The 23,630-nt window shown below is 42.7% G+C and overlaps 2 protein-coding genes and 1 long non-coding RNA gene across 3 annotated transcripts; all 3 read right to left on the minus strand.

Moving 5' to 3' along the window:
- Positions 1-2,350: 2,350 nt before the first annotated feature.
- Positions 2,351-6,849, minus strand: LOC135363620 (rho GTPase-activating protein 20-like). The gene is made up of 3 exons (XM_064584851.1): positions 6,227-6,849; positions 4,681-4,842; positions 2,351-3,175 (listed from the first exon to the last, which is right to left on the minus strand). The coding sequence occupies exons 1-3, from the start codon at positions 6,266-6,268 to the stop codon at positions 3,062-3,064; spliced, it is 318 nt and encodes a 105-aa protein (XP_064440921.1). The 5' UTR covers positions 6,269-6,849; the 3' UTR covers positions 2,351-3,061.
- A 3,288-nt stretch (positions 6,850-10,137) lies between these two features.
- On the minus strand, positions 10,138-13,586 carry LOC135362980 (uncharacterized). The gene is made up of 3 exons (XR_010408571.1): positions 13,345-13,586; positions 11,796-11,957; positions 10,138-10,260 (listed from the first exon to the last, which is right to left on the minus strand). It is a non-coding gene; the product is annotated as an uncharacterized LOC135362980 (long non-coding RNA).
- Positions 13,587-17,141: 3,555 nt separating this feature from the next.
- On the minus strand, positions 17,142-21,891 carry LOC135362981 (rho GTPase-activating protein 20-like). Its single transcript, XM_064582867.1, has 4 exons — positions 21,784-21,891; positions 20,372-20,547; positions 18,821-18,983; positions 17,142-17,301 (listed from the first exon to the last, which is right to left on the minus strand). Exons 1-4 carry the CDS (start codon positions 21,812-21,814, stop codon positions 17,261-17,263), a joined length of 411 nt encoding a protein of 136 aa, XP_064438937.1. The 5' UTR covers positions 21,815-21,891; the 3' UTR covers positions 17,142-17,260.
- Between the last annotated feature and the right edge of the window lie 1,739 nt (positions 21,892-23,630).

Genomic DNA, 23,630 nt, shown 5'->3' on the forward strand with positions numbered 1-23,630 from the left:
ATTTAGACAATATTTTTATCCACAATTTTAGAGAGAAAGAACTGATGCCAGTTCTTTTCAACCCAGTTCAAAGGACACTGGAATCCTGTGGTGCCTCAAGAGCCCCTGAGCCAAAAGAGGAGGGAGGGGAAGAAAGGCCACTTGCTCTGGCTTCAACCAGAGCACATCTAATATACATAAGTATATACATTGTGTTTAAAAATTAGATATTCTAAATTTCTAATTATATATTATATATATAACTAAACATATATGTATGATATGACATATATATATGGCACCCATTCAAATTTGGTTAGAGAAATTCCCAAACACTGTAGCATACCATGATGAGTCCTAATGCCCTTATGATCTACACTAGAAACTTCTTGAAGTTAGAGACCTCATCTTATCCTTTCTTTGGTCTCACAACAGTGTGGAACCTCCCTTGACCTGTGAGCCAGCCTTCGGAAGAAGGAGCCCATGGAAATCCTTGCCCTGGCGATGCTCTGGGCTCCAGAACAGCTCTGTCTAAGCATCTCCCATGACCCCTGGCAACCTTGCTGTCTGCTTCTCACTAAAGCCAATTAAATTACTCCCGGTACCTGCAGCCTTCTCGCTGTTACCACGACTCATTGAGTTCTCGCCCAAGAGGGAAGTGATGTCTTCTCCAAATATCCTGAGGCAATTTTCAATGAGAAATTGTACAAGAGAAATCTGTAACACAAAAAGACAAGAATGGGGTGCTCTTTTCCATAGGGCATAGTTATAAATCACATTTTCTATACAGACCTTGGATCTAAGAAAAAATGGGAAGGACTTCCCAGTAAAATTCAGACTTGATAAAAATACGTAGAAACCAGGGGCACCTGGGTGGCTCAGTCGGTAAAGCGTCTGCCTTCGGCTCAGGTCATGAAAGCAGGGTGCTGGGATCAGCCCTACATCACGCTCCCTGCTCAGCGGGAACCCTGCTTCTCCCTCTCCCACTCCCCCTGCTTGTGTTCCCTCTCTCGCTGTGTCTCTCTCAGTCAAGTAAATAAATAAAAGCTTAAGAAAAAACCAAAAAAACAAAAACACATAGAAACCAGAGTTCTCTCAGAAATAACTTAGAAAGAGTGATACTTTCCCGTGTACTTTGGGTATACATTTTAAAATACTGCTCATCCGTGGGCTAAAGTTATAATGCATGGCCTAGGTTAAAAGCTAACATTTTGGGATCAGTGGTTACATCTTTAAGCCTAGGATAAATTTGGGGGCCCCTCAGGTGAGCGTCTGACTCTTGATTTCGGCTCAGATCACAATCTCATGGTGGTGAGATCCAGCTCCACATGGAGCCAACTTTGGGCTCCGTGCTCAGCAGGGAATCGGCTTGGGCTTCTCCCTCTCCCTCTCCCTCTTCTTCTGCCCCTGCCCCTCTCACAGTCTCTCTTTCCCTCTCTCAAATAAATACATATCAAAAAAATAAATAAAACTAGGATAATTTTCAAAGTAGCCTACCTTATTAAAGTTTATTTATTTTTTGCTTTTAAATTTTGTTTCCAGTTTTACTGAGCTGTAACTGATGTATACCATCTTATGAAACTTTATAAAGTATGAACGACAACTTAAGAAAACCATTTCTTAAATGAAGAAGTATCATAAAGTTGGGAAGCAGGGATTTTGGTGGGGTTGTGAGGGAAAACCCACACAGCTGGAGAGAAAACGTATCTGTCTGTCTAACTTCAGTCCCTTCTCACGCATTGCTTTGCCTCATGCTGGCTCTCTCTGGGTGAGCTTGGGGAAGACCTGTCATCTTATTAGGATATTCTGGAATCTCTTGCTAGTTTCCATATGACGTAGCAGAGGTGAAATAGTAGCTGAGTACTTTTCTAGATGAGCCACAATTGGCAGAGGAAGGCCAATGTGTTTGGAGGCATGGGGGCTCATATTGCCCAAGCCACCCAGGATGTGCCAGTGATGACCGGAGGAGCTGGCTGTTGTCGCCATTGTGTAGTGAGGAAACCATGGCTTTGCCCAAGGTTACGAGTCCCTCAGGGATTAGGCTGAGAGTTGAACCTTGACTGGTGAAGTTCCAAAGCCCAGGTTCTTTCCTATCGTATCACACGACTCTTCTCTCTCTCGTTTAGTCAGTCTAGTGTTTAGTCTCCTGGAGGGGGAAGAAGTGACTCGACTGCTCCGAGTTTCCCGTTTAACGACAGCCCTTCCCAGACCCCGCCAGAGTAGCATAAAGAACTCTGCCACTCCACAGGGGCCTAATGAAAATGTGCACTTCACAAAGTTCCATCCGTCAGAGTTACTACTGCACTTGTCTGGTTCAAAGTAGGGATTCTACCCCCTGGGGGACAAAAATGAGAGCTCTCATTACCTTTCTTATCAAGTTGTCTTCCAATTCCAAGCTGCCGGAATCAGGTGGGTAAAGAACACTTGGGGCTATACAAACGGATAAATTATAAGCTGTCATCTGATTGGATGAGGAATGTAGCTCAATGTTGTATAGCACTCCAAAAAGGTATCGCAAGAGAACAACATTTGCTCTTGGCAGCTGGGCTAAAAGCCTAAGGTCAGAAAAACACACTTTTAAATTAGGCAAGTGATCCCACTTAAGAGGTTGGAAAAACAGAGACAGGGAACAGGATACATCCTTGTATATCTAGCACACAACCCGCTCTAGCAGAGTTCCAGGCATGAAGGTATACAAAATTGTTGCACTGAATTCAGTTCCTGAGCCAGATAACAACTTCTCTGCTTAGTTAAATGTTTCACAGACTTTTAAGGTCATAGCCCTGGAAGTCAATGCTCTAGCATCTGTCTTGGACCAGGGAATTTCGTCTACCAGTTTCATGGATCCAGAAGGGGTAAAATGGCCAAGGAGTCCACATTAATAAGATCAGGAGAAGAACAATAATAGCCCTAAAGCATGCCTCTATTCTGAAGCTGGACCCCATGGGTGTGAAGAATTGAAACTCTTTGGCGTTGGTCATGATTTTAGTAGGCAAAGCTGCAAAACGTAAGCCAATGTTTTCCTGATAGTATGTTGGGTGTATTTTGGAGATGTGACCAGAGTAGAGTAATTATGGCATCATTACCTCTGGGCTGCAGTTATCTTCTCCTCTTTGTTGCCTTGATCAATAACACTGAGCCATTTGTCATAGAGATCGGATAAAAATATACTTCCTTGGATATTTCTAAGAAAGTCCTTATGGAGATAAAAAAATATGTATATATATTATAGAAAATATTTATTGGAAATATTCCAGAGAAAATATGTAGTTAAAAAATTCAGTTCAGCCCCCACTTCCTTCACAGATACCCAAACTGGGACCCACACGGAGCTCGGCTTCGACTTTCCATTGACTTGCTCACACAGGAGCAGGTGCTTGGATTTTCTCCCGCTAAAACTTAGAGGCATAAAAGCAGAGCTTAGCCTGTGGTGGAAATGAAGATAAAGCTCCCTTCTATCATCTGGAACTTATTTTGTGTGAGTGCTTTTTTTTTTGCAAAGTACCACAAACTGACAGGGTCTGGCTATAGACCATCCTAAATCCTATTAGCTTCCTGGACAGAAATACACATACCCATGTTGCTTGTTTTAGACAAGGTGCTAGCTCTTAATTCTAGCAAGAAAAGGCCTGAAACAATCAAAACACAAACAGGTGGGCTCTTGCACACATATTAGGAAAGAACTAGGTCTTCTCACTCGGGGTAGGTGTGCTCCCTGGAAGAAAGCTACTCTCACAATTGCTTCATTCTTCCTTTTCTTAACTGTCTAAAAGTCGAGAGTCTAATGGCAGACTCACTGTGGTCCTGAGGATAGATTCATTTCTAGTTTAGGACAATTGTCCAGTTAGTTTGCCATGATATTATCAAGGCCAAGGTTGCAGAGTCTGATTCTCCACCAAGATCCGTCAACTTCAGGAAGAGAAAACTTTAGAAATGTCTAAGCACCATACCCACAAGTGCACACCCTCTTCCTAGTTGGTGCTGATAACACAGAATCAGGAAGGAACCTCCTAACTCTTGCTAAAAAATCGATTCCATGTGTGCACCTTACAGAGGGCAACGCTCATCTTGCTACCTAGTGTATCATCATTCTTCTCCTGTCTCCCAATGCCTACATGTATATTACTACTGGATATCACTATGGCCCCAGAGTAGGAGTGGTTACCTAAGTCATTTGCTATTTATCACATCTTCGAACATTAACGGGGGACAAGGGAAGACCAAATGTGACTGAGATTCAAAGACTGTACTCATTACTACATTAACATAGGGTTGTTCAGAGCTGTTAATTAGTGCCAAGGTGGATGGATTAAATTTTTTCCCTGCTCCATTTCTTTTGGAAACTTTGCCATCATTAGCAGGGTGGTGAGGATGTCTGTTTCGGTAAACAGTGTGTTTGTGTCAGTGCGTATTTTGAAATTTATTATCATGACTAGTAGTCATTTCAGTATTAGTATTTTGCATGGAGTCTTCAGGAGTGGAGGTGGGGAGGGCGGTGTGTAGTGAAAACAGAAAGTATTTCTAACACATGGGGCTTTTAACTCCTAAAGTAGCTTCCTTAAATTTTGATTTTGTCAAGCATTTTCAGCTTGTCAGGTTCTTAATCTGTTATGCCCATTACAGTTCTTGAGCAGTCATGATGAAGGACACCAATCATAGCTTCAGTTACTCACGTGTGGATAATGCTAGAACCTTCCCTACCTTGAAGACGGATGCGACCACATGAACAGATTCGCTGTACGGGTTCACTTTGACCCCAGAATTTAGTTTTTTCTTTAGGACTCTGCAGGATTTTATATTGGCTGATTTGCGGAAGACGCCTTCTGTGAGTGGCCCTTTTTGATTAATAAAGGAAAGCATATCCTGTAGGAAGAAAAGAAAAGTATATGGCATCTCATATCCACAAACGCAGAGCACAAGCTTGCCTCCGTTTTGAAAGAGGAGGGGAATGTAATGGTACACTGTTTTTGAGCTGGAAGGACTAAAGTCAATTTAGATTGTTTTTTTTTTTCAGTGTCTCTCTATATACTTTCTACCGAAATATCTATTTTACAGTCATACACTGAAACATTTTAAACACTTCTTTTAATCAGATTTTCCTTTCCACTGAGTTTCCACTTTTAAATCAAACTTCTCTGCTTCAAAGCCTTTGGGGAATCACCATCTGTTTCCTACTTTAGCATTTTTTTCTCATTATTCCCTACATAGATGCTCTTCCCCAAGTATGGAAGTCTATTTAGGAAATACTCATTTCCCATTTGTTTATTTCTCTTTAAGTGACTGTATACTCCTTTCCTACTTGTTCTATTTCCTTCCCTCTTTTAAAGTCAGGCTCAGGAACTCTCTTCTCCTTCTCTGATTACCCTCCCTTCTCATGAGTCTTTCATTGTCTTTTGCTGTATCTTCATGTCCTCTCCCTGCTGTGTAGAAACTTAATAAGGCCTGGACTCAGGGAATCCAACGGATCTGAAGTCTATTATGCTACTTATCTATTGTCTGAGCTGGGGCACATACATCCTGTACTGAGGCTTTTCTGATTCGTTTAGGCAGTGCGGAGGATGATAATCCTAGCTAGCCCCTAAATTTGCTGTGATGCATGGACCTGGGGTAGTAGCTAGCAGGTAACATGCTAGCTAAGGTGATATATTTCTTCATAGCTAGCAGAACGTTCCCTACATACCGTACAGTGCTTGCAGAGATACCGAATACTCAGTGAATGTACACACTGACAATTCACTACAGCAGTTTGAGATAACACGGGCCAAACTCTGTGGCTTTCATTTGACATACTCTGTTAGGATTAACAGATTCCTATTTGCCAGAGGATGAGTCTATGCTCGTGTCAGATGTTTGCAGTTGTTAGACTGAGTAGACTCTGCTGAAGGAGACTTGAGACTCATGTGAGGAGGAAGGCAATGAAGGGAGAGTGTGAAGATGAGGTGGACTCTCAGAGATTCACATACACAGAGTCCATTTTGACTCATCTGAACAGGCCTCCATGGGTCTTTGTGGAAACAAGACAGAAGTGGAATGGACAAGAATGTCTTTTCCTTTTGTATTTGCCTCATGAGTCTGCTGGACCTAAATCAGATTCTGTTCTTTGAAATAACAGTAACAGAGCTCCTCTTCCAAAGCCAGGGACTATGTAATGACGTCTCCATTTGGGGATAGATTTGGATGAGGACGCTTGGCCTTTCAGTTTCCGCTCCTCAGGAGGGCTATAGAAGACCAAAAGGAGATGACCTACCAGAATTGGAAAGGGCAGGTTGTCTTTATCACAGATATCCATGAGGGAAACTCCAAAGAGCTGTCCTGGCTTTGCGGAAGGTGGGGCTGTGCACTGGGTGAGCTGGCAAGTGCGGGAGCCCCACCAAAAGGCCCTGTCTCTGAAAAAATGGCTTTTCACAGTCTTCCGGCCGGAGTCTAAGAAGAAGAGAGAGTACTAGTAGTAGTAGTTGTTGTGTAATACGCTGAACCTTCTTTTTCCTTTTTTTTTTTTTTTTATAGATTTTATTCATATTTTGACAGAGGGAGAGAGACAACGAGAGAGGGAACACAAGCAGGGGGAGGGGGAGAGGGAGAAGCAGGCTTCCCTCAGAGCAGGGAGCCCAACGCGGGGGTCGATTCCAGGACCCCCGGATCATGACCTGAGCTGAAGGCAGACGCTTAACAACTGAGCCACCCATGTGCTCCAGGCTCATCTTAATTCCTAATGACTTGTATTTTCCTATAGATTTCCTCAAAGCAATGTGGTAAGCATCATAAAACCAAGAAATGTCAGAAATATGGAGGGATTGATGATACGTGTCTCCAGGTTCTGAATCGAAAGTCTACCTTCTAAGGTGGACTGCTTCCAGGTAGCTGTGATTAGCTAGGCTCAAATCATACTACCTCTGGTGTCAGGAGCAGTTCTGCTACTCCTATTAATGGGTTTTTCTTGGATTACATCCATCATCTTATAGAGTGTTTACCACAATTCTAAGATTTAGACATTATTTTTATCTACATTTTAGAGATGAATAAACTGATGCTGAGCTGGAATAACTGGCCAAATATAATATAGCTGGTAAATGGGGGCATAGGAATTTACACTCTGGAGAGGTTGTTTGACATCAAGTCAAGTCCTTTTTTCTCAATGATGCCAGTTCTTTTCAACCCGTTTCAAAGGGCACTGGATTCCTGTGGTGCCTCAAGAGCCCCTGAGCCAAAAGAGGAGGGAGGGGAAGAAAGGCCCCTTGCTCTGGCTTCAACCAGAGCACATCTTATATACATAAATATATATATTATGATTATATATTTATATAGAATAAGTATCTAATTATATATTATGTATATATAACTACATATATATGTATGATGTTATATATATATGTGTGTGTATATATATATATATATAGAACCCATTTAGAATTTTGTTAGAAAAAATTCCCAAACACTGTAGCATACCATGAAGTGTCCTAATGCCCTTATGATCTACACTAGAAACTTCTTTAAGTCAGACATCTCATCTTGTCCTTTCTTTGGTCTCACAACAGTGTGGAACGTCCCCTGACCAGTGAGCCAGCCTTCGGAAGAAGGAGCACATGGAAATCCTTGCCCTGGCGATGCTCTGGGCTCCAGAACATCTCCCATGACCCCTGGCAACATTGCTGTCTGCTTCTCACTAAAGCCAATTAAATTACTCCCGGTACCTGCAGCCTTCTCGCTGTTACCACGACTCATTGAGTTCTCGCCCAAGAGGGAAGTGATGTCTTCTCCAAATATCCTGAGGCAATTTTCAATGAGAAATTGTACAAGACAAATCTGTAACACAAAAAGACAAGAATGGGGTGCTCTTATCCATAGGGCATAGTTAGAAATCACATTTTGTATACAGACCTTGGATCTAAGAAAAAATGGGAAGGACTTCTCAGAAAAATTCAGAGTTGATAAAAATACGTAGAAACCAGGGGTGCCTGGGTGGCTCAGTCGGTTAAGCGTCTGCGTTCGGCTCAGGTCATAATCCCAGGGTGCTGGGATCAGCCCTACATCGGGCTCCCTGCTCAGCGGGAAGCCTGCTTCTCCCTCTCCCACTCCCCCTGCTTGTGTTCCCTCTCTCGCTGTGACTCTCTCAGTCAAGTAAATAAATAAAAGTTTAAAAAAAACACAAAGAAACAGAAACACATAGAAACCAGAGTTCTCTCAGAAATAACTTAGAAGGAGTGATACTTTCCTGTGTACTTTGGGTACACATTTTAAAATACTGCCCATCCGTGGGCTAAAGTTATAATGCGTGGCCTAGTTTAAGAGCTAACATTTTGGGATCAGTGGTTATGTCTTTAAGCCTAGGATAAATTTCGGGGCCCCTCAGTTGGGCGTCTGACTCTTGATTGTGGCGCAGATCACGATCTCATGGTGGTGCGAAGCAGCCCCACATGGAGCCAACTTTGGGCTCCGTGCTCAGCGGGGAATGGGCTTGGGCTTCTCCCTCTCCCTCTCCCTCTTCTTCTGCCCCTGCCCCGCTCACGCTCTCTCTTTCCCTCTCTCAAATAAATACATATCAAAAAATAAATTAAACAAGGATAATTTTCAAAGTAGCCTACCTTATTAAAGTTTACTTATTTTTTGCTTTTAAATTTTGTTTTCAGTTTTACTGAGCTGTAACTGATGTATACCATCTTATGAAACTTTATAAAGTATGAACGACAACTTAAGAAAACCATTTCTTAAATGAAGAAGTATCATAAAGTTGGGAAGCAGGGATTTTGGTGGGGTCGTGAGGGAAAACCCACACAGCAGGAGAGAAAACGTATCTGTCTGTCTAACTTCAGTCCCTTCTCATGCATTGCTTTGCCTCATGCTGGCTCTCTCTGGGTGAGCTTGGGGAAGACCTGTCATCTTATTAGGATATTCTGGAATCTCTTGCTAGTTTCCATATGACGGAGCAGAGGTGAAATAGTAGCCGAGTACTTTTCTAGATGAGCCACAACTGGCAGAGGAAGGCCAATGTGTTTGGAGGCATGGGGGCTCATATTGCCCAAGCCACCCAGGATGTGCCAGTGATGACCGGAGGAGCTGGCTGTTGTCGCCATTGTGTAGTGAGGAAACCATGGCTTTGCCCAAGGTTACGAGTCCCTCAGGGATTAGGCTGAGAGTTGAACCTTGACTGGTGAAGCTCCAAAGCCCAGGTTCTTTTCTATCGTATCACATGACTCTTCTCTCTCTCGTTTAGTCAGTCTAGTGTTTAGTCTCCTGGAGGGGGAAGAAGTGACTCGACTGCTCCGAGTTTCCCGTTTAACGACACCCCTTCCCAGACCCCGCCAGAGTAGGATAAAGAACTCTGCCACTCCACAGGGGCCTAATGAAAATCTGCACTTCACAAAGTTCCATCCGTCAGAGTTACTACTGCACATGTCCGGTTCAAAGTAGGGATTCTACCCCCTGGGGGACAAAAATGAGAGCTTTCATTACCTTTTTTATCAAGTTGTCTTCCAATTCCAAGGTGCCGGAATCAGGTGGGTAAAGAACGCTTGGGGCTATAGAAACGGATAAATTATAAGCTGTCATCTGATTGGATGAGGAATGTTGCTCAATGTTGTATAGCACTCCAAAAAGGTATCGCAAGAGAACAACATTTGCTCTTGGCAGCTGGGCTAAAAGCCTAAGGTCAGAAAAACACACTTTTAAATTAGGCAAGTGATTCCACTTAGGAGGTTGGAAAAACAGAGACAGGGAACAGGATACATCCTTGTATATCTAGCACACAACCCGCTGTAGCAGAGTTCCAGGCATGAATGTAGACAAAATTGTTTCACTGAATTCAGTCCCTGAGCCAGATAAACACTTCTCTGGTTAGTTAAATGTTTGACAGACTTTTAAGGTCATAGCCCTGGCAGTTGATGCTCTTGCATGTGTCTTGAACCAGGGAATTTTGTCTACCAGTTTCAAGGATCCAGAAGGTGTCAAATGGCCAAGGAGTCCAGATTAATAAGATCAGGAGAAGAACAATAATAGCCCTAAAGCGTGCCTCTATTCTGAAGTTGGGCCCCATGGGTGTGAAGAATTGAAATTCTTTGGCGTTGGTCATGATTATAGTGGGCAAAGCTGCAAAACGTAAGCCAATGTTTTCCTAATAGTATGTTGGGTGTATTTTGGAGATGTGACCAGAGTAGAGTAATTATGGCATCATTACCTCTGGGCTGCAGTTATCTTCTCCTCTTTGTTGCCTTGATCAATAACACCGAGCCATTTGTCATAGAGGTCAGATAAAAATATACTTCCGTGGATATTTCTAAGAAAATCCTTAGGGAGATAAAAAAAAAATATATATATATATATATACATAAATATAAACTATAGAAACTATGTATTGGAAATATTCCAGAGAAAATATGTAGTTAAAAAATTCAGTTCAGCCCCCACTTCCTTCACAGATACCCAAACTGGGACCCACGCAGATTTCGGCTCTGACTCTCCATTGACTTGCACATGCAGGAGCAGGTGCTTGGATTTTCTCCCGCTAAAACTTAGAGGCATAAAAGCAGAGCTTAGCCTGTGGTGGAAATGAAGATAAAGCTCCCTTCTATCATCTGGAACTTATTTTGTGTGAGTGCTTTTTTTTTTGCAAAGTACCACAAACTGACAGGGTCTGGCTATAGACCATCCTAAATCCTATTAGCTTCCTGGACAGAAATACACATACCCATGTTGCTTGTTTTAGACAAGGTGCTAGCTCTTAACTCTAGCAAGAAAAGGCCTGAAACAATCAAAACACAAACAGGTGGGCTCTTGCACACATATTAGGAAAGAACTAGGTCTTCTCACTCGGGGTATGCGTGCTCCCTGGAAGAAAGCTACTCGCACAATTGCTTCATTCTTCCTTTTCTTAACTGTCTAAAAGTCGAGAGTCTAATGGCAGACTCACTGTGGTCCTGAGGATAGATTCATTTCTAGTTTAGGACAATTGTCCAGTTAGTTTGCCGTGATATTATCAAGGCCAAGGTTGCAGAGTCTGATTCTCCACCAAGATCCGTCAACTTCAGGAAGAGAAAACTTTAGAAATGTCTAAGCACTCTCCCCACAAGTGCTCACCCTCTCCCTAGTCAGTGCTTATAACATGGAATCAGGAAAGAACCTCCTAACTCTTGCTAGAAAATCGATTCCATGTGTGCACCTTACAGAGGGCAACACTCATCTTGCTACCTAGTGTAGCATCATTCTTCTCCTGTCTCCTGATGCCTGTATGTATATTACTACTGGATATCACTATGGCCCCAGTGTAGGAGTGGTTACCTAAGTCATTTCTGGACCTTGCTATTGATCACATCTTCGAACATTAACGGGGGACAAGGGAAGACCATATGCGACTGACATTCTTATGACTGTAGTAATTACTATGTTAACATAGGGTTGTTCAGAGCTGTTCATAAGTGCCAAGGTGGATGGATTAAATTCTTTCCCTGTTGTATTTCTTTTGGAAAGTTTGCCTTCATTAGGAGGGTGGTGAGGATGTTTTCATGGGTAAACTGTGTATGTATCGGTGTGTATTTTGAAATTTATTATCATGACTAATAGTCATTTCAGTATTAGTATTTTGCATGGAGTCTTTAGGAGTGAAGGTGGGGAGGACGGTGTGTAGTGAAAACAGAAAGTATTTCTAACACATGGGGCTTTTAACTCCTAAAGTCGCTTCCTTAAATTTTGATTTTGTTAAGCGTTTTTCAGCTTGTCAGGTTCTTAATCTATTATGCCCATTATTGTTCTTGAGCAGTCTTGATGAAGGACTCCAGTCATAGCTTCAGTTACTCGTGTGTAGATACTGCTAGAACCTTCCCTACCTTTAAGACGGATGCGACCACATGAACAGATTCGCTGTATGGGTTCACTTTGACCCCAGAATTCAGTTTTTCCTTTAGGACATGGCAGGATTTTATATTGGCTGAGTTTCTGAATATGCCTTCTGTGAGGGGCCCTTTTTCATTAATAAAGGAAAGCATACCCTGTAGGAAGAAAAGAAAAGTATATGGCATCTCATATCCACAAACGCAGAGCACAAGCTTGCCTCCGTTTTGAAAGAGGAGGGGAATGTACTGGTACACTGTTTTAGAGCGGGAAGGACCAAAGTCAATTTAGATTATTTTTTTTTCAGTGTCTCTCTATATACTTTCTACCCAAATATCCATTTTACAGTCATACACTGAAACAATTTAAACAGTTCTTTTAATCAGATTTTCCTTTCCATTGAGTTTCCACTCTTAAATCAAACTTCTATGCTTCAAGGCCTTTGCGGAATCACCATCTGTTTCCTACTTTACCATTCTTTTCTCATTATTCCCTTATGTAGATGCTCTTCCCCAAATATGGAAGTCTATTTAGCGAATACTCATTTCCCATTTGTTTATTTTTCTTTAAGTGACTCTATACTCCTTTCCTACTTGTTCTATTTCCTTCCCTCTTTTAAAGTCAGGCCCAGAAACTCTCTTCTCTTTCTCTGATTACCCTCCCTTCTCATGAGTCTTAAATTCTCTTTTGCTCTATCTTCATGTCCTCTCTCTGCTGTGTAGAATCTTAATAAGGGCTGGACTCAGGGAATAAAATGGATCTGAAGTCTATTATGCTACTTATCTATTGTGTGAGCTGGGGCACATACATCCTGTACTGAGGCTTTTCTGAATCGGTTAGGAAGTGTGGAGGATGATAATCCTAGCTAGCTCCTAAATTTGCTGTGATGCATGGACCTGGGGTAGTAGCTAGCAGGTAACAAAGTAGCTAATATGATACATTTCTTCTTAGCTAGCAGAACGTTCCCTACATCCCGTACAGTGCTTGCAGAGACACCGAATACTCAGTGAAGGTCCACACTGACAATTCACTACAGCAGTTTGAGATAACACAGGCCAAACTCTGTGGCTTTCATTTGACATATTCTGTTAGGATTAACAGATTCCTATTTGCCAGAGGATGAGTCCATGCTCATGTCAGATGTTTGCAGTTGTTAGACTGAGTAGACTCCACTGAAGGAGACTTGAGACTCATGTGAGTGCAGGAAGGCAATGAAGGGAGAGTGTGAAGATGAGGTGGACTCTCAGAGACTCACATACACAGAGTCCTTTTTGACTGATCTGAACAGGCTTCGTTGGGTCTTTGTGGAAACAAGACCCATGTGGAATGGATAAGAAAGACTTTTCCTGTTGTATTAGCCTCACGACTCTGCTGGACCTAAGTCAGATTCTGTTCCTTGAATTAACGGTAACAGAGCTTCTCAGCCAAAGCCAAGGGCTGTCTAATGACTTCTCCATTTGGGGATAGATTTGGATGAGGACACGTGGCCTCTCAGAGTTTCCCCTCCTCAGGAGGGCTGTAGAAGACCAAAAGGAGATGACCTACCAGAATTGGGAAGGGCAAGTTGTCTTTATCACACACATCCATGAGGGAAACTCCAAAGAGCTGTCCTGGCTTTGCGGAAGGTGGGGCTGTGCACTGGGTGTGCTGGGAAGTGCCGGAGCCCCACCAAAAGGCCCTGTCTCTGAAAAAATGGTTTTTCACAGTCTTCCGACCGGAGTCTAAGGAAAAAGAGAGAGTACTAGTAGTAGTAGTTGTTGTTTAATACGCTGAACCTTCTTTTTCCTTTTTTTTTTTTTTTACACATTTTATTTATATTTTGACAGAGGGAGAGAGACAGCGAGAGAGGGAACACAAACAGGGGGAGGGGCAGAGGGAGAAGCAGGCTTCCCTCGGAGCAGGGAGGGAAGCCACCCAGGCGCCCCAGACTCATCTTAATTCCTGATGACTTGTATTTTCGTAAAGATTTCCTCAAAGCAATGTGGTAAGCATCATAAAACCAAGAAATGTCAGAAATATGGAGGGACTGATGATACGTGTCTCCAGGTTCTGAATCGAAAGTCTACCTTCTAAGGTGGACTGCTGCCAGGTAGCTGTGATTAGCTAGGCTCAAATCGTACTAGCTCTAGTCTCAGGGGCACTTCTCCTAGTCCTATTAATGGCTTTTTTTGGATTCCATCCATCATCTTATTTAGTCTTTACCACAATTCTATGATTTAGACATTATTTTATCTACATTTTAGAGATCAATAAACTGATGCTGAGCCAGAAAAACTGATCAAAGGTAATATAGCTGGTAAATGGGGGCACAGGAATTTACACTCTGGAGAGGTTTTTTGACATCAAGTCAAGTCCTTTTTTCTCAATGATGCCAGTTCTTTTCAACCTGTTTCAAAGGGCACTGAAATCCTGTGGTGCCTCAAGAGCCCCTGAGCCAAAAGAGGAGGGAGGGGAAGAAAGGCCCCTTGCTCTGGCTTCAACCAGAGCACATCTAATATACATAAATATATATATTATTGTTATATTTATATAGTATAAGTATCTAATTATATATTATATATATATATATAACTACATATATATGTATGGTGTTGTATATATATATATAGATATATAGCACCCATTTAAAATTTTGTTAGAAAAAATTCCCAAACACTGTAGCATACCATGATGAGTCCTAATGCCCTTATGATCTACACTAGAAACTTCTTGAAGTCAGACACCTCATCTTATCCTTTCTTTGGTCTCACAACAGTGTGGAACCTCCCTTGACCTGTGAGCCAGCCTTCGGAAGAAGGAGCCCATGGAAATCCTTGCCCTGGCGATGCTCTGGGCTCCAGAACAGCTCTGTCTAAGCATCTCCCATGACCCCTGGCAACCTTGCTGTCTGCTTCTCACTAAAGCCAATTAAATTACTCCCGGTACCTGCAGCCTTCTCGCTGTTACCACGACTCATTGAGTTCTCGCCCAAGAGGGAAGTGATGTCTTCTCCAAATATCCTGAGGCAATTTTCAATGAGAAATTGTACAAGACATATCTGTAACACAGAAAGACAAGAATGGGGTGCTCTTTTCCATAGGGCATAGTTATAAATCACATTTTCTATACAGACCTTGGATCTAAGAAAAAATGGGAAGGACTTCTCAGAAAAATTCAGAGTTGATAAAAATATGTAGAAACCAGGGGCGCCTGGGTGGCTCAGTCGGTTAAGCGTCTGCGTTCGGCTCAGGTCATAATCCCAGGGTGCTGGGATCAGCCCTACATCGGGCTCCCTGCTCAGCGGGAAGCCTGCTTCTCCCTCTCCCACTCCCCCTGCTTGTGTTCCGTTTCTCGCTGTGTCTCTCTCAGTCAAGTAAATAAATAAAAGTTTAAAGAAAAAACAAAAAAACCCAAAAACACATAGAAACCAGAGTTCTCTCTGAAATAACTTAGAAAGAGTGATACTTTCCCGTGTACTTTGGATACACATTTTAAAATACTGATCATCAGTGGGCTAAAGTTATAATGCGTGGCCTAGTTTAAGAGCTAACATTTTGGGATCAGTGGTTACATCTTTAAGCCTAGGATAAATTTCTGGGCCCCTCAGTTGGGCGTCTGACTCTTGATTTCGGCGCAGATCACGATGTCATGGTGGTGAGATCCAGCCGCACATGGAGCTAACTTTGGGCTCCGTGTTCAGCGGGGAATCGGCTTGGGCTTCTCCCTCTCCCTCTTCCTCTGCCCCTGCCCCACTCATGCTCTCTCTTTCCATCTCTTAAATAAATACATATCAAAAAATAAATAAAACTGGGATAATTTTCAAAGTAGCCTACCTTATTAAAGTTTACTTATTTTTTGTTTTTAAATTTTGTTTCCAGTTTTATTGAGCTGTAACTGATGTATAACATCTTATGAAACTTAATGAAGTATGAACAAAAACTTAAAACCATTTCTTAAATGAAGAAGAATCTTAAAGTTGGGAAGCAGGGATTTCGGTGCGGTTGTGAGGGAAAACCCAAACAGCTGGAGAGAAAATGTATCTGTCTGTCTAACTTCAGTCCATTCTCACGCATTGCTTTGCCTCATACTGTCTCTCTTGGTGAGCTTGGGGAAAACCTGTCATCTTATTAGGATATTCTGGAATCTCTTGCTAGTTTCCGTATGATGTAGCAGAGGTGAAATAGTAGCCGAGTACTTTTCTAGATGAGCCACAATTGGCAGAGGAAGGCCAATGTGTTTGGAGGCATGGGGGCTCATATTGCCCAAGCCACCCAGGATGTGCCAGTGATGACCAGAGGAGCTGGCTGTTGTCGCCATTGTGCAGTGAGGAAACCATGGCTTTGCCCAAGGTTACGAGTCCCTCAGGGATTAGGCTGAGAGTTGAACCTTGACTGGTGAAGCTCCAAAGCCCAGGTTCTTTTCTATCGTATCACACGACTCTTCTATCTCTTTTTTAGTCAGTCTAGGTTTAGTCTCCTGGAGCGGGAAGAAGTGACTCGACCACTCTGAGTTTCCCGTTTAACGACACCCCTTTCCAGACCCCGCCAGAGTAGCATAAAGAACTCTGCCATTCCACAGGGGCCTAATGAAAATGTGCACTTCACAAAGTTCCATCCGTCAGAGTTACTACTGCACATGTCCGGTTCAAAGTAGGGATTCTACCCCCTGGGGGACAAGAATGAGACCTCTCATTACCTTTTTTATCAAGTTGTCTTCCAATTCCAAGCTTTCGGAATCAGGTGGGTAAAGAACGCATGGGGCTATACAAACGGATAAATTATAAGCTTTCATCTGATTGGATGACGAATGTTGCTCAATGTTGTATAGCACTCCAAAAAGGTATCGCAAGAGAACAACATTTGCTCTTGGCAGCTGGGCTAAAAGCCTAAGGTCAGAAAAACACACTTTTAAATTAGGCAAGTGATTCCACTTAGGAGGTTGGAAAAACAGAGACAGGGAACAGGATACATCCTTGTATATCTAGCACACAACCCGCTCTAGCAGCGTTCCAGGCATGGATGTATACAAAATTGTTGCACTGAATTCAGTTCCTGAGCCAGATACACACTTGCCTGGTTGGTTAAATGTCTGACAGACTTTTAAGGTCATAGCCCTGGCAGTTGTTGCTCTTGATCTGTCTTGGACCAGGGAATTTTGTCTACCAGTTTCATGGATCCAGAAGGTGTAAAACGGCCAAGGAGTCCAGATTAATAAGATCAGGAGAAGAACAATAATAGCCCTAAAGTGTGCCTCTATTCTGAGCTGGCCCCCATGGGCGTGATGAATTGAAACTCTTTGGCGTTGGTCATGATTATAGTGGGCAAAGCTGCAAAATGTAAGCCAATGTTTTCCTCATAGTATGTTGGGTGTTATTTGGAGATGTGACCAGAGTAGAGTAATTATGCATCGTTACCTCCGGGCTGCCGTTATCATCTCCTCTTTGTTGCCTTGATCAATAACACTGAGCCATTTGTCATAGATATCAGATAAAAATATACTTCCTTGGATATTTCTCAGAAAGTCCTTAGGGAGATAAAAAAAAAATATGTGTATATATTATAGAAAATATGTATTGGAAATATTCTAGAGAAAATATGTAGTTAAAAAATTCAGTTCAGCCCCCACCTCCTTCACAGATACCCAAACTGGGACCCACACGGAGATCGGCTCTGACTCTCCATTGACTTGCGCACGCAGGAGCAGGTGCTTGGATTTTCTCCCGCTAAAACTTAGAGGCATAAAAGCAGAGCTTAGCCTGTGGTGGAAATGAAGATAAAGCTCCCTTGTATCATCTGGAACTTATTTTGTATGTGTGCTTTTTTTGCAAAGTACCACAAACTGACAGCGTCTGGCTACAGACCATCCTAAATCCTATTAGCTTCTTGGACAGAAATACACATACCCATGTTGCTTGTTTTAAGCACAGTGCTAGCTCTTAATTCTAGCAAGAAAAGGCCTGAAACAATCAAAACACAAACAGGTGGGCTCTTCCACACATATTAGGAAAGAACTAGGTCTTCTCACTCGGGGTATGCGTGCTCCCTGGAAGAAAGCTACTCTCACAATTGCTTCATTCTTCCTTTTCTTAACTGTCTAAAAGTCGAGAGTCTAATGGCAGACTCACTGTGGTCCTGAGGATAGATTCATTTCTAGTTTAGGACAATTGTCCAGTTAGTTTGCCATGATATTATCAAGGCCAAGGTTGCAGAGTCTCATTCTCCACCAAGATCCGTCAACTTCAAGAAGAGAAAAGTTTAGAAATGTCTAAGCACTCTCCCCACAAGTGCTCACCCTCTTCCTAGTCGGTGCTTATAACACGGAATCAGGAAAGAACCTCCTAACTCTTGCTAGAAAATGGATTCCATGTGTACACCTTACAGAGGGCAACACTCATCTTGCTACCTAGTGTATCATCATTCCTCTCCTGTCTCCTGATGCCTATATATATATTACTACTGGATATCACTATGACCGCAGTGTAGGAGTGGTTACCTAAGTCATTTCTGGACTTTGCTATTGATCACATCTTCGAACATTAACGGGGGACAAGGGAAGACCAAATGTGATTGAGATTCTATGACTGTAGTCATTACTACGTTAACATAGGGTTGTTCAGAGCTGTACATAAGTGCCAAGGTGGATGGATTAAATTCTTTCCCTGTTCTATTTCTTTTGGAAAGTTTGCCTTCATTAGGAGGGTGGTGAGGATGTTTGCATGGGTAAACTGTGTGTATGTATCGGTGCGTATTTTGAAATTTATTATCATGACTAGTAGTCATTTCAGTATTAGTATTTTGCATGGAGTCTTTAGGAGTGAAAGTGGGGAGGGCGGTGTGTAGTGAAAACAAAGTATTTCTAATACATGAGGCTTTTAACTCCTAAAGTAGCTTCCTTAAATTTTGATTTTCTCAAGGGTTTATTAGCTTGTCAGGTACTTAATCTATTATGCCCTTTATGGTTCTTGAGGAGTCTTGTTGAAGGACTAAAGTGTGCCTCATAGCTTCAGTTACTCGTGTGTGGATAATGGTAGAACCTTCCCTACCTTTAAGACGGATGCGGACCACATGAACAGATTCGCTGTACGGGTTCACTTTGACCCCAGAATTTAGTTTCTCCTTTAGGACCATGCAGGATTTTATATTGGCTGATTTGCTGAATATGCCTTCTGTTAGGGGCCCTTTTTGATTAATAAAGGAAAGCATATCCTGTAGGAAGAAAAGAAAAGTATATGGCATCTCATATCCACAAACGCAGAGTACAAGCTTGCCTGCATTTTGAAAGAGCACGGGAATATAATGGTACACTGTTTTAGAGTGGGAAGGAGTAAAGTCAATTTAGATTGGTTTCTTTTTTTCAGTGTCTTTCTATATAGTTTTCACCCAAATATCCATTTTACAATCATACAGTGAAACAGTTTAAAAACTTCTTTTAATCAGATTTTCCTGTCCACTGAGTTTCCACTTTTAAATCAAACTTCTCCGCTTCAAGGCCTTTGGGGAATCACCGTCTGTTTCCTAATTTAGCATTTCTTTCTCATTATTCCCTACATAGATGCTCTTCCCCAAGTATGGAAGTCTATTTAGGGAATACTCATTTCCCATTTGTTTATTTCTCTTTAAGTGACTGTATACTCCATTCCTACTTGTTCTATTTCCTTCCCTCTTTTAAAGTCAGGCTCAGAAACTCTCTTCTCCTTCTCTGATTACCCTCCCTTCTCATGAGTCTTTCATTGTCTTTTGCTGTAACTTCATGTCCTTTCCCTGCTGTGTAGAAACTTAATAAGGGCTGGACTCAGGGAATCCAATGGATCTGAAGTCTATTATGCTACTTATCTATTGTGTGAGCTGGGGCACATGCATCCTGTACTGAGGCTTTTCTGATTCCTTTAGGCAGTGCGGAGGATGATAATCCTAGCTAGCCCCTAAATTTCCTGTGATGCAAGGACCTGGGGTAGTAGCTAGCAGGTAACATGCTAGCTAAAATGATACATTTCTTCATAGCTAGCAGAACGTTCCCTACATCCCGCACAGTGCTTGCAGAGACACCGAATACTCAGTGAATGTCCACACTGACAATTCACTACAGCAGTTTGAGATAACACAGGCCAAACTCTGTGGCTTTCATTTGACATACTCTGTTAGGATTAACAGATTCCTATTTGCCAGAGGATGAGTCTATGCTTGTGTCAGATGTTTGCAGTTGTTAGACTGAGTAGACTCCGCTGAAGGAGACTTGAGAGTCATGTGAGTGCAGGAAGGCAATGAAGGGAGAGTGTGAAGATGAGGTGGACTCTCAGAGACTCACATACACAGAGTCCATTTTGACTGATCTGAATAAGCCTCGGTGGGTCTTTGTGAAAACAAGACCCAGGTGGAATGGACAAGAATGTCTTTTCCTGTTGTATTTGCCTCATGACTCTGCTGGAACTAAGTCAGATTCTGTTCCTTGAAATAACAGTAACAGAGCTTCTCAGCCAAAACCAGGGGCTGTCTAATGACTACTCCATTTGAGGATAGATTTGGATGAGGACACGTGGCCTCTCAGAGTGTCCCCTCTTCAGGAGGGCTATAGAAGACGAAAGGAGATGACCTACCAGAATTGGGAAGGGAAGGTTGTCTTTATAACACATATCCATGAGCGAAACTCCAAAGAGCTGTACTGGCTTTGCGGAAGGTGGGGCTGTGCACTGGGTGTGCCTGCAAGTGCTGCAACCCCGACAAAAGGCCCTGGCTCTGAAAGAACGGCTTGTCACAGTCTTAGGGCCGGAGTCTAAGGAAGAAGAGAGAGTACTAGTAGTAGTTGTTGTTTAATACGCTGAGCCTTCATTTTCCTTTTTTTTTTTTTTACAGATTTTATTTATATTTTGACAGAGGGAGAGAGACAGCAAGAGAGGGAACAGAAGCAGGGGGAGGGGCAGAGGGAGAAGCAGGCTTCCCTCGGAGCTGGGAGCCCGTTGCGGGGCTCGATCCCAGGACCCCGGGATCAGGACCTGAGCTGAAGGCAGACGCTTAATGACTGAGCCACCCAGGAGCCCCAGACTCATCTTAATTCCTGATGACTTGTATTTTCCTAAAGATTTCCTCAAAGCAATGTGGTAAGCATCATAAAACCAAGAAATGTCAGAAATATGGAGGGATTGATGATACGTGTCTCCAGGTTCTGAATCGAAAGTCTACCTTCTACGGTGGACTGCTGCCAGGTAGCTGTGATTAGCTAGGCTCAAATCGTACTAGCTCTAGTCTCAGGGGCACTTCTCCTAGTCCTATTAATGGCTTTTTGTGGATTTCATCCATCATCTTATTTAGTGTTTACCACAATTCTAAGATTTAGACATTATTTTTATCCACATTTTAGAGATGTATAAACTGATGCTGAGCTGGAATAACTGGCGAAAGATAATATAGCTGGTAAATGGGGCACAGGACTTTACACTCTGGAGAGGTTTTTTGACATCAAGTCAAGTCCTTTTTTCTCAATGATGCCAGTTCTTTTCAACCCGCTTCAAAGGGCACTGGAATCCTGTGGTGCCTCAAGAGCCCCTGAGTCAAAAGAGGAGGGAGTGGAAGAAAGGCCCCTTGCTCTGGCTTCAACCAGAGCACATCTTATATACATAAATATATATATATATTGATTACATATTTATATAGTATAAGTATCTAATTATATATATATAACTATATATATATGTATGATGTTATACCCATTTAGAATTTTGTTAGAAAAAATTCCCAAACACTGTAGCATACCATGATGAGTCCTAATGCCCTTATGATCTACACTAGAAACTTCTTGAAGTCAGACACTTCATCTTATCCTTTCTTTGGTCTCACAACAGTGTGGAACCTCCCTTGACCTCTGAGCCAGCCTTCGGGAGAAGGAGCACATGGAAATCCTTGCCCTGGCGATGCTCTGGGCTCCAGAACAGCTCTGTCTAAGCATCTCCCATGACCCCTGGTAACCTTGCTGTCTGCTTCTCACTAAAGCCAATTAAATTACTCCCGGTACCTGCAGCCTTCTCGCTGTTACCACGACTCATTGAGTTCTCGCCCAAGAGGGAAGTGATGTCTTCTCCAAATATCCTGAGGCAATTTTCAATGAGAAATTGTACAAGAGAAATCTGTAACACAAAAAGACAAGAATGGGGTGCTTTTTTCCATAGGGCATAATTATAAATCACATTTTGTATACAGACCTTGGATCTAAGAAAAAATGGGAAGGACTTCTCAGAAAAATTCAGAGTTGATAAAAATATGTAGAAACCAGGGGCGCCTGGGTGGCTCAGTCGGTTAAGCGTCTGCGTTCGGCTCAGGTCATAATCCCAGGGTGCTGGGATCAGCCCTACATCGGGCTCCCTGCTCAGCGGGAAGCCTGCTTCTCCCTCTCCCACTCCCCCTGCTTGTGTTCCCTCTCTCGCTGTGTCTCTCTCAGTCAAGTAAATAAATGAAAGTTTAAAAAAAACACAAAAAAACAGAAACACATAGAAACCAGAGTTCTCTCAGAAATAACTTAGAAAGAGTGATACTTTCCCGTGTACTTTGGGTACACATTTTAAAATACTGCCCATCCGTGGGCTAAAGTTATAATGCGTAGCCTAGTTTAAGAGCTAACATTTTGGGATCAGTGGTTATGTCTTTAAGCCTAGGATAAATTTCGGGGCCCCTCTGTTGGGCGTCTGACTCTTGATTTCGGGGGAGATCACGATCTCATGGTGGTGAGATCCAGCCCCACATGGAGCCAACTTTGGGCTCCGTGCTCAGCGGGGAATGGGCTTGGGCTTCTCCCTCTCCCTCTCCCTCTTCTTCTGCCCCTGCCCCGCTCACGCTCTCTCTTTCCCTCTCTCAAATAAATACATATCAAAATATAAATAAAACAAGGATAATTTTCAAAGTAGCCTACCTTATTAAAGTTTACTTATTTTTTGCTTTTAAATTTTGTTTCCAGTTTTACTGAGCTGTAACTGATGTATACCATCTTATGAAACTTTATAAAGTATGAACGACAACTTAAGAAAACCATTTCTTAAATGAAGAAGTATCATAAAGTTGGGAAGCAGGGATTTTGGTGGGGTTGTGAGGGAAAACCCACACAGCTGGAGAGAAAACGTATCTGTCTGTCTAACTTCAGTCCCTTCTCACGCATTGCTTTGCCTCATGCTGGCTCTCTCTGGGTGAGCTTGGGGAAGACCTGTCATCTTATTAGGATATTCTGGAATCTCTTGCTAGTTTCCATATGATGTAGCAGAGGTGAAATAGTAGCCGAGTACTTTTCTAGATGAGCCACAATTGGCAGAGGAAGGCCAATGTGTTTGGAGGCATGGGGGCTCATATTGCCCAAGCCACCCAGGATGTGCCAGTGATGACCGGAGGAGCTGGCTGTTGTCACCAATGTGTAGTGAGGAAACCATGGCTTTGCCCAAGGTTACGAGTCCCTCAGGGATTAGGCTGAGAGTTGAACCTTGACTGGTGAAGCTCCAAAGCCCAGGTTCTTTTCTATCGTATCACACGACTCTTCTCTCTCTCGTTTAGTCAGTCTAGTGTTTAGTCTCCTGGAGGGGGAAGAAGTGACTCGACTGCTCCGAGTTTCCCGTTTAACGACACCCCTTCCCAGACCCCGCCAGAGTAGGATAAAGAACTCTGCCACTCCACAGGGGCCTAATGAAAATGTGCACTTCACAAAGTTCCATCCGTCAGAGTTACTACTGCACATGTCCGGTTCAAAGTAGGGATTCTACCCCCTGGGGGACAAAAATGAGAGCTCTCATTACCTTTCTTATCAAGTTGTCTTCCAATTCCAAGGTGCCGGAATCAGGTGGGTAAAGAACGTTTGGGGCCATACAAATGGATAAATTATAA

The sequence above is a fragment of the Mirounga angustirostris genome, unplaced genomic scaffold (genome assembly GCF_029215605.1).
Source record: "Mirounga angustirostris isolate CCGP_5_RB_7025 unplaced genomic scaffold, mMirAng1.0.hap1 SCAF_2, whole genome shotgun sequence".
NCBI lineage: Eukaryota > Metazoa > Chordata > Mammalia > Carnivora > Phocidae > Mirounga > Mirounga angustirostris.

Coding starts and splice junctions, on each gene's coding strand:
- LOC135363620 (XM_064584851.1), bottom strand. CDS start 6,268: ATGGATATCTGTGATAAAGACAACCTGCCCTTTCCAATTCTG. Junction 4,843..6,226: donor ACCTGCCCTTTCCAATTCTG/GTAGGTCATCTC, acceptor TTCTTCCTACAG/GATATGCTTTCCTTTATTAA. Junction 3,176..4,680: donor TGGTCGCATCCGTCTTCAAG/GTAGGGAAGGTT, acceptor TATCTCCATAAG/GACTTTCTTAGAAATATCCA.
- LOC135362981 (XM_064582867.1), bottom strand. CDS start 21,814: ATGAGTCGTGGTAACAGCGAGAAGGCTGCAG. Junction 20,548..21,783: donor TAACAGCGAGAAGGCTGCAG/GTACCGGGAGTA, acceptor CTTCTTCCTTAG/ACTCCGGCCCTAAGACTGTG. Junction 18,984..20,371: donor ACCTTCCCTTCCCAATTCTG/GTAGGTCATCTC, acceptor TTCTTCCTACAG/GATATGCTTTCCTTTATTAA.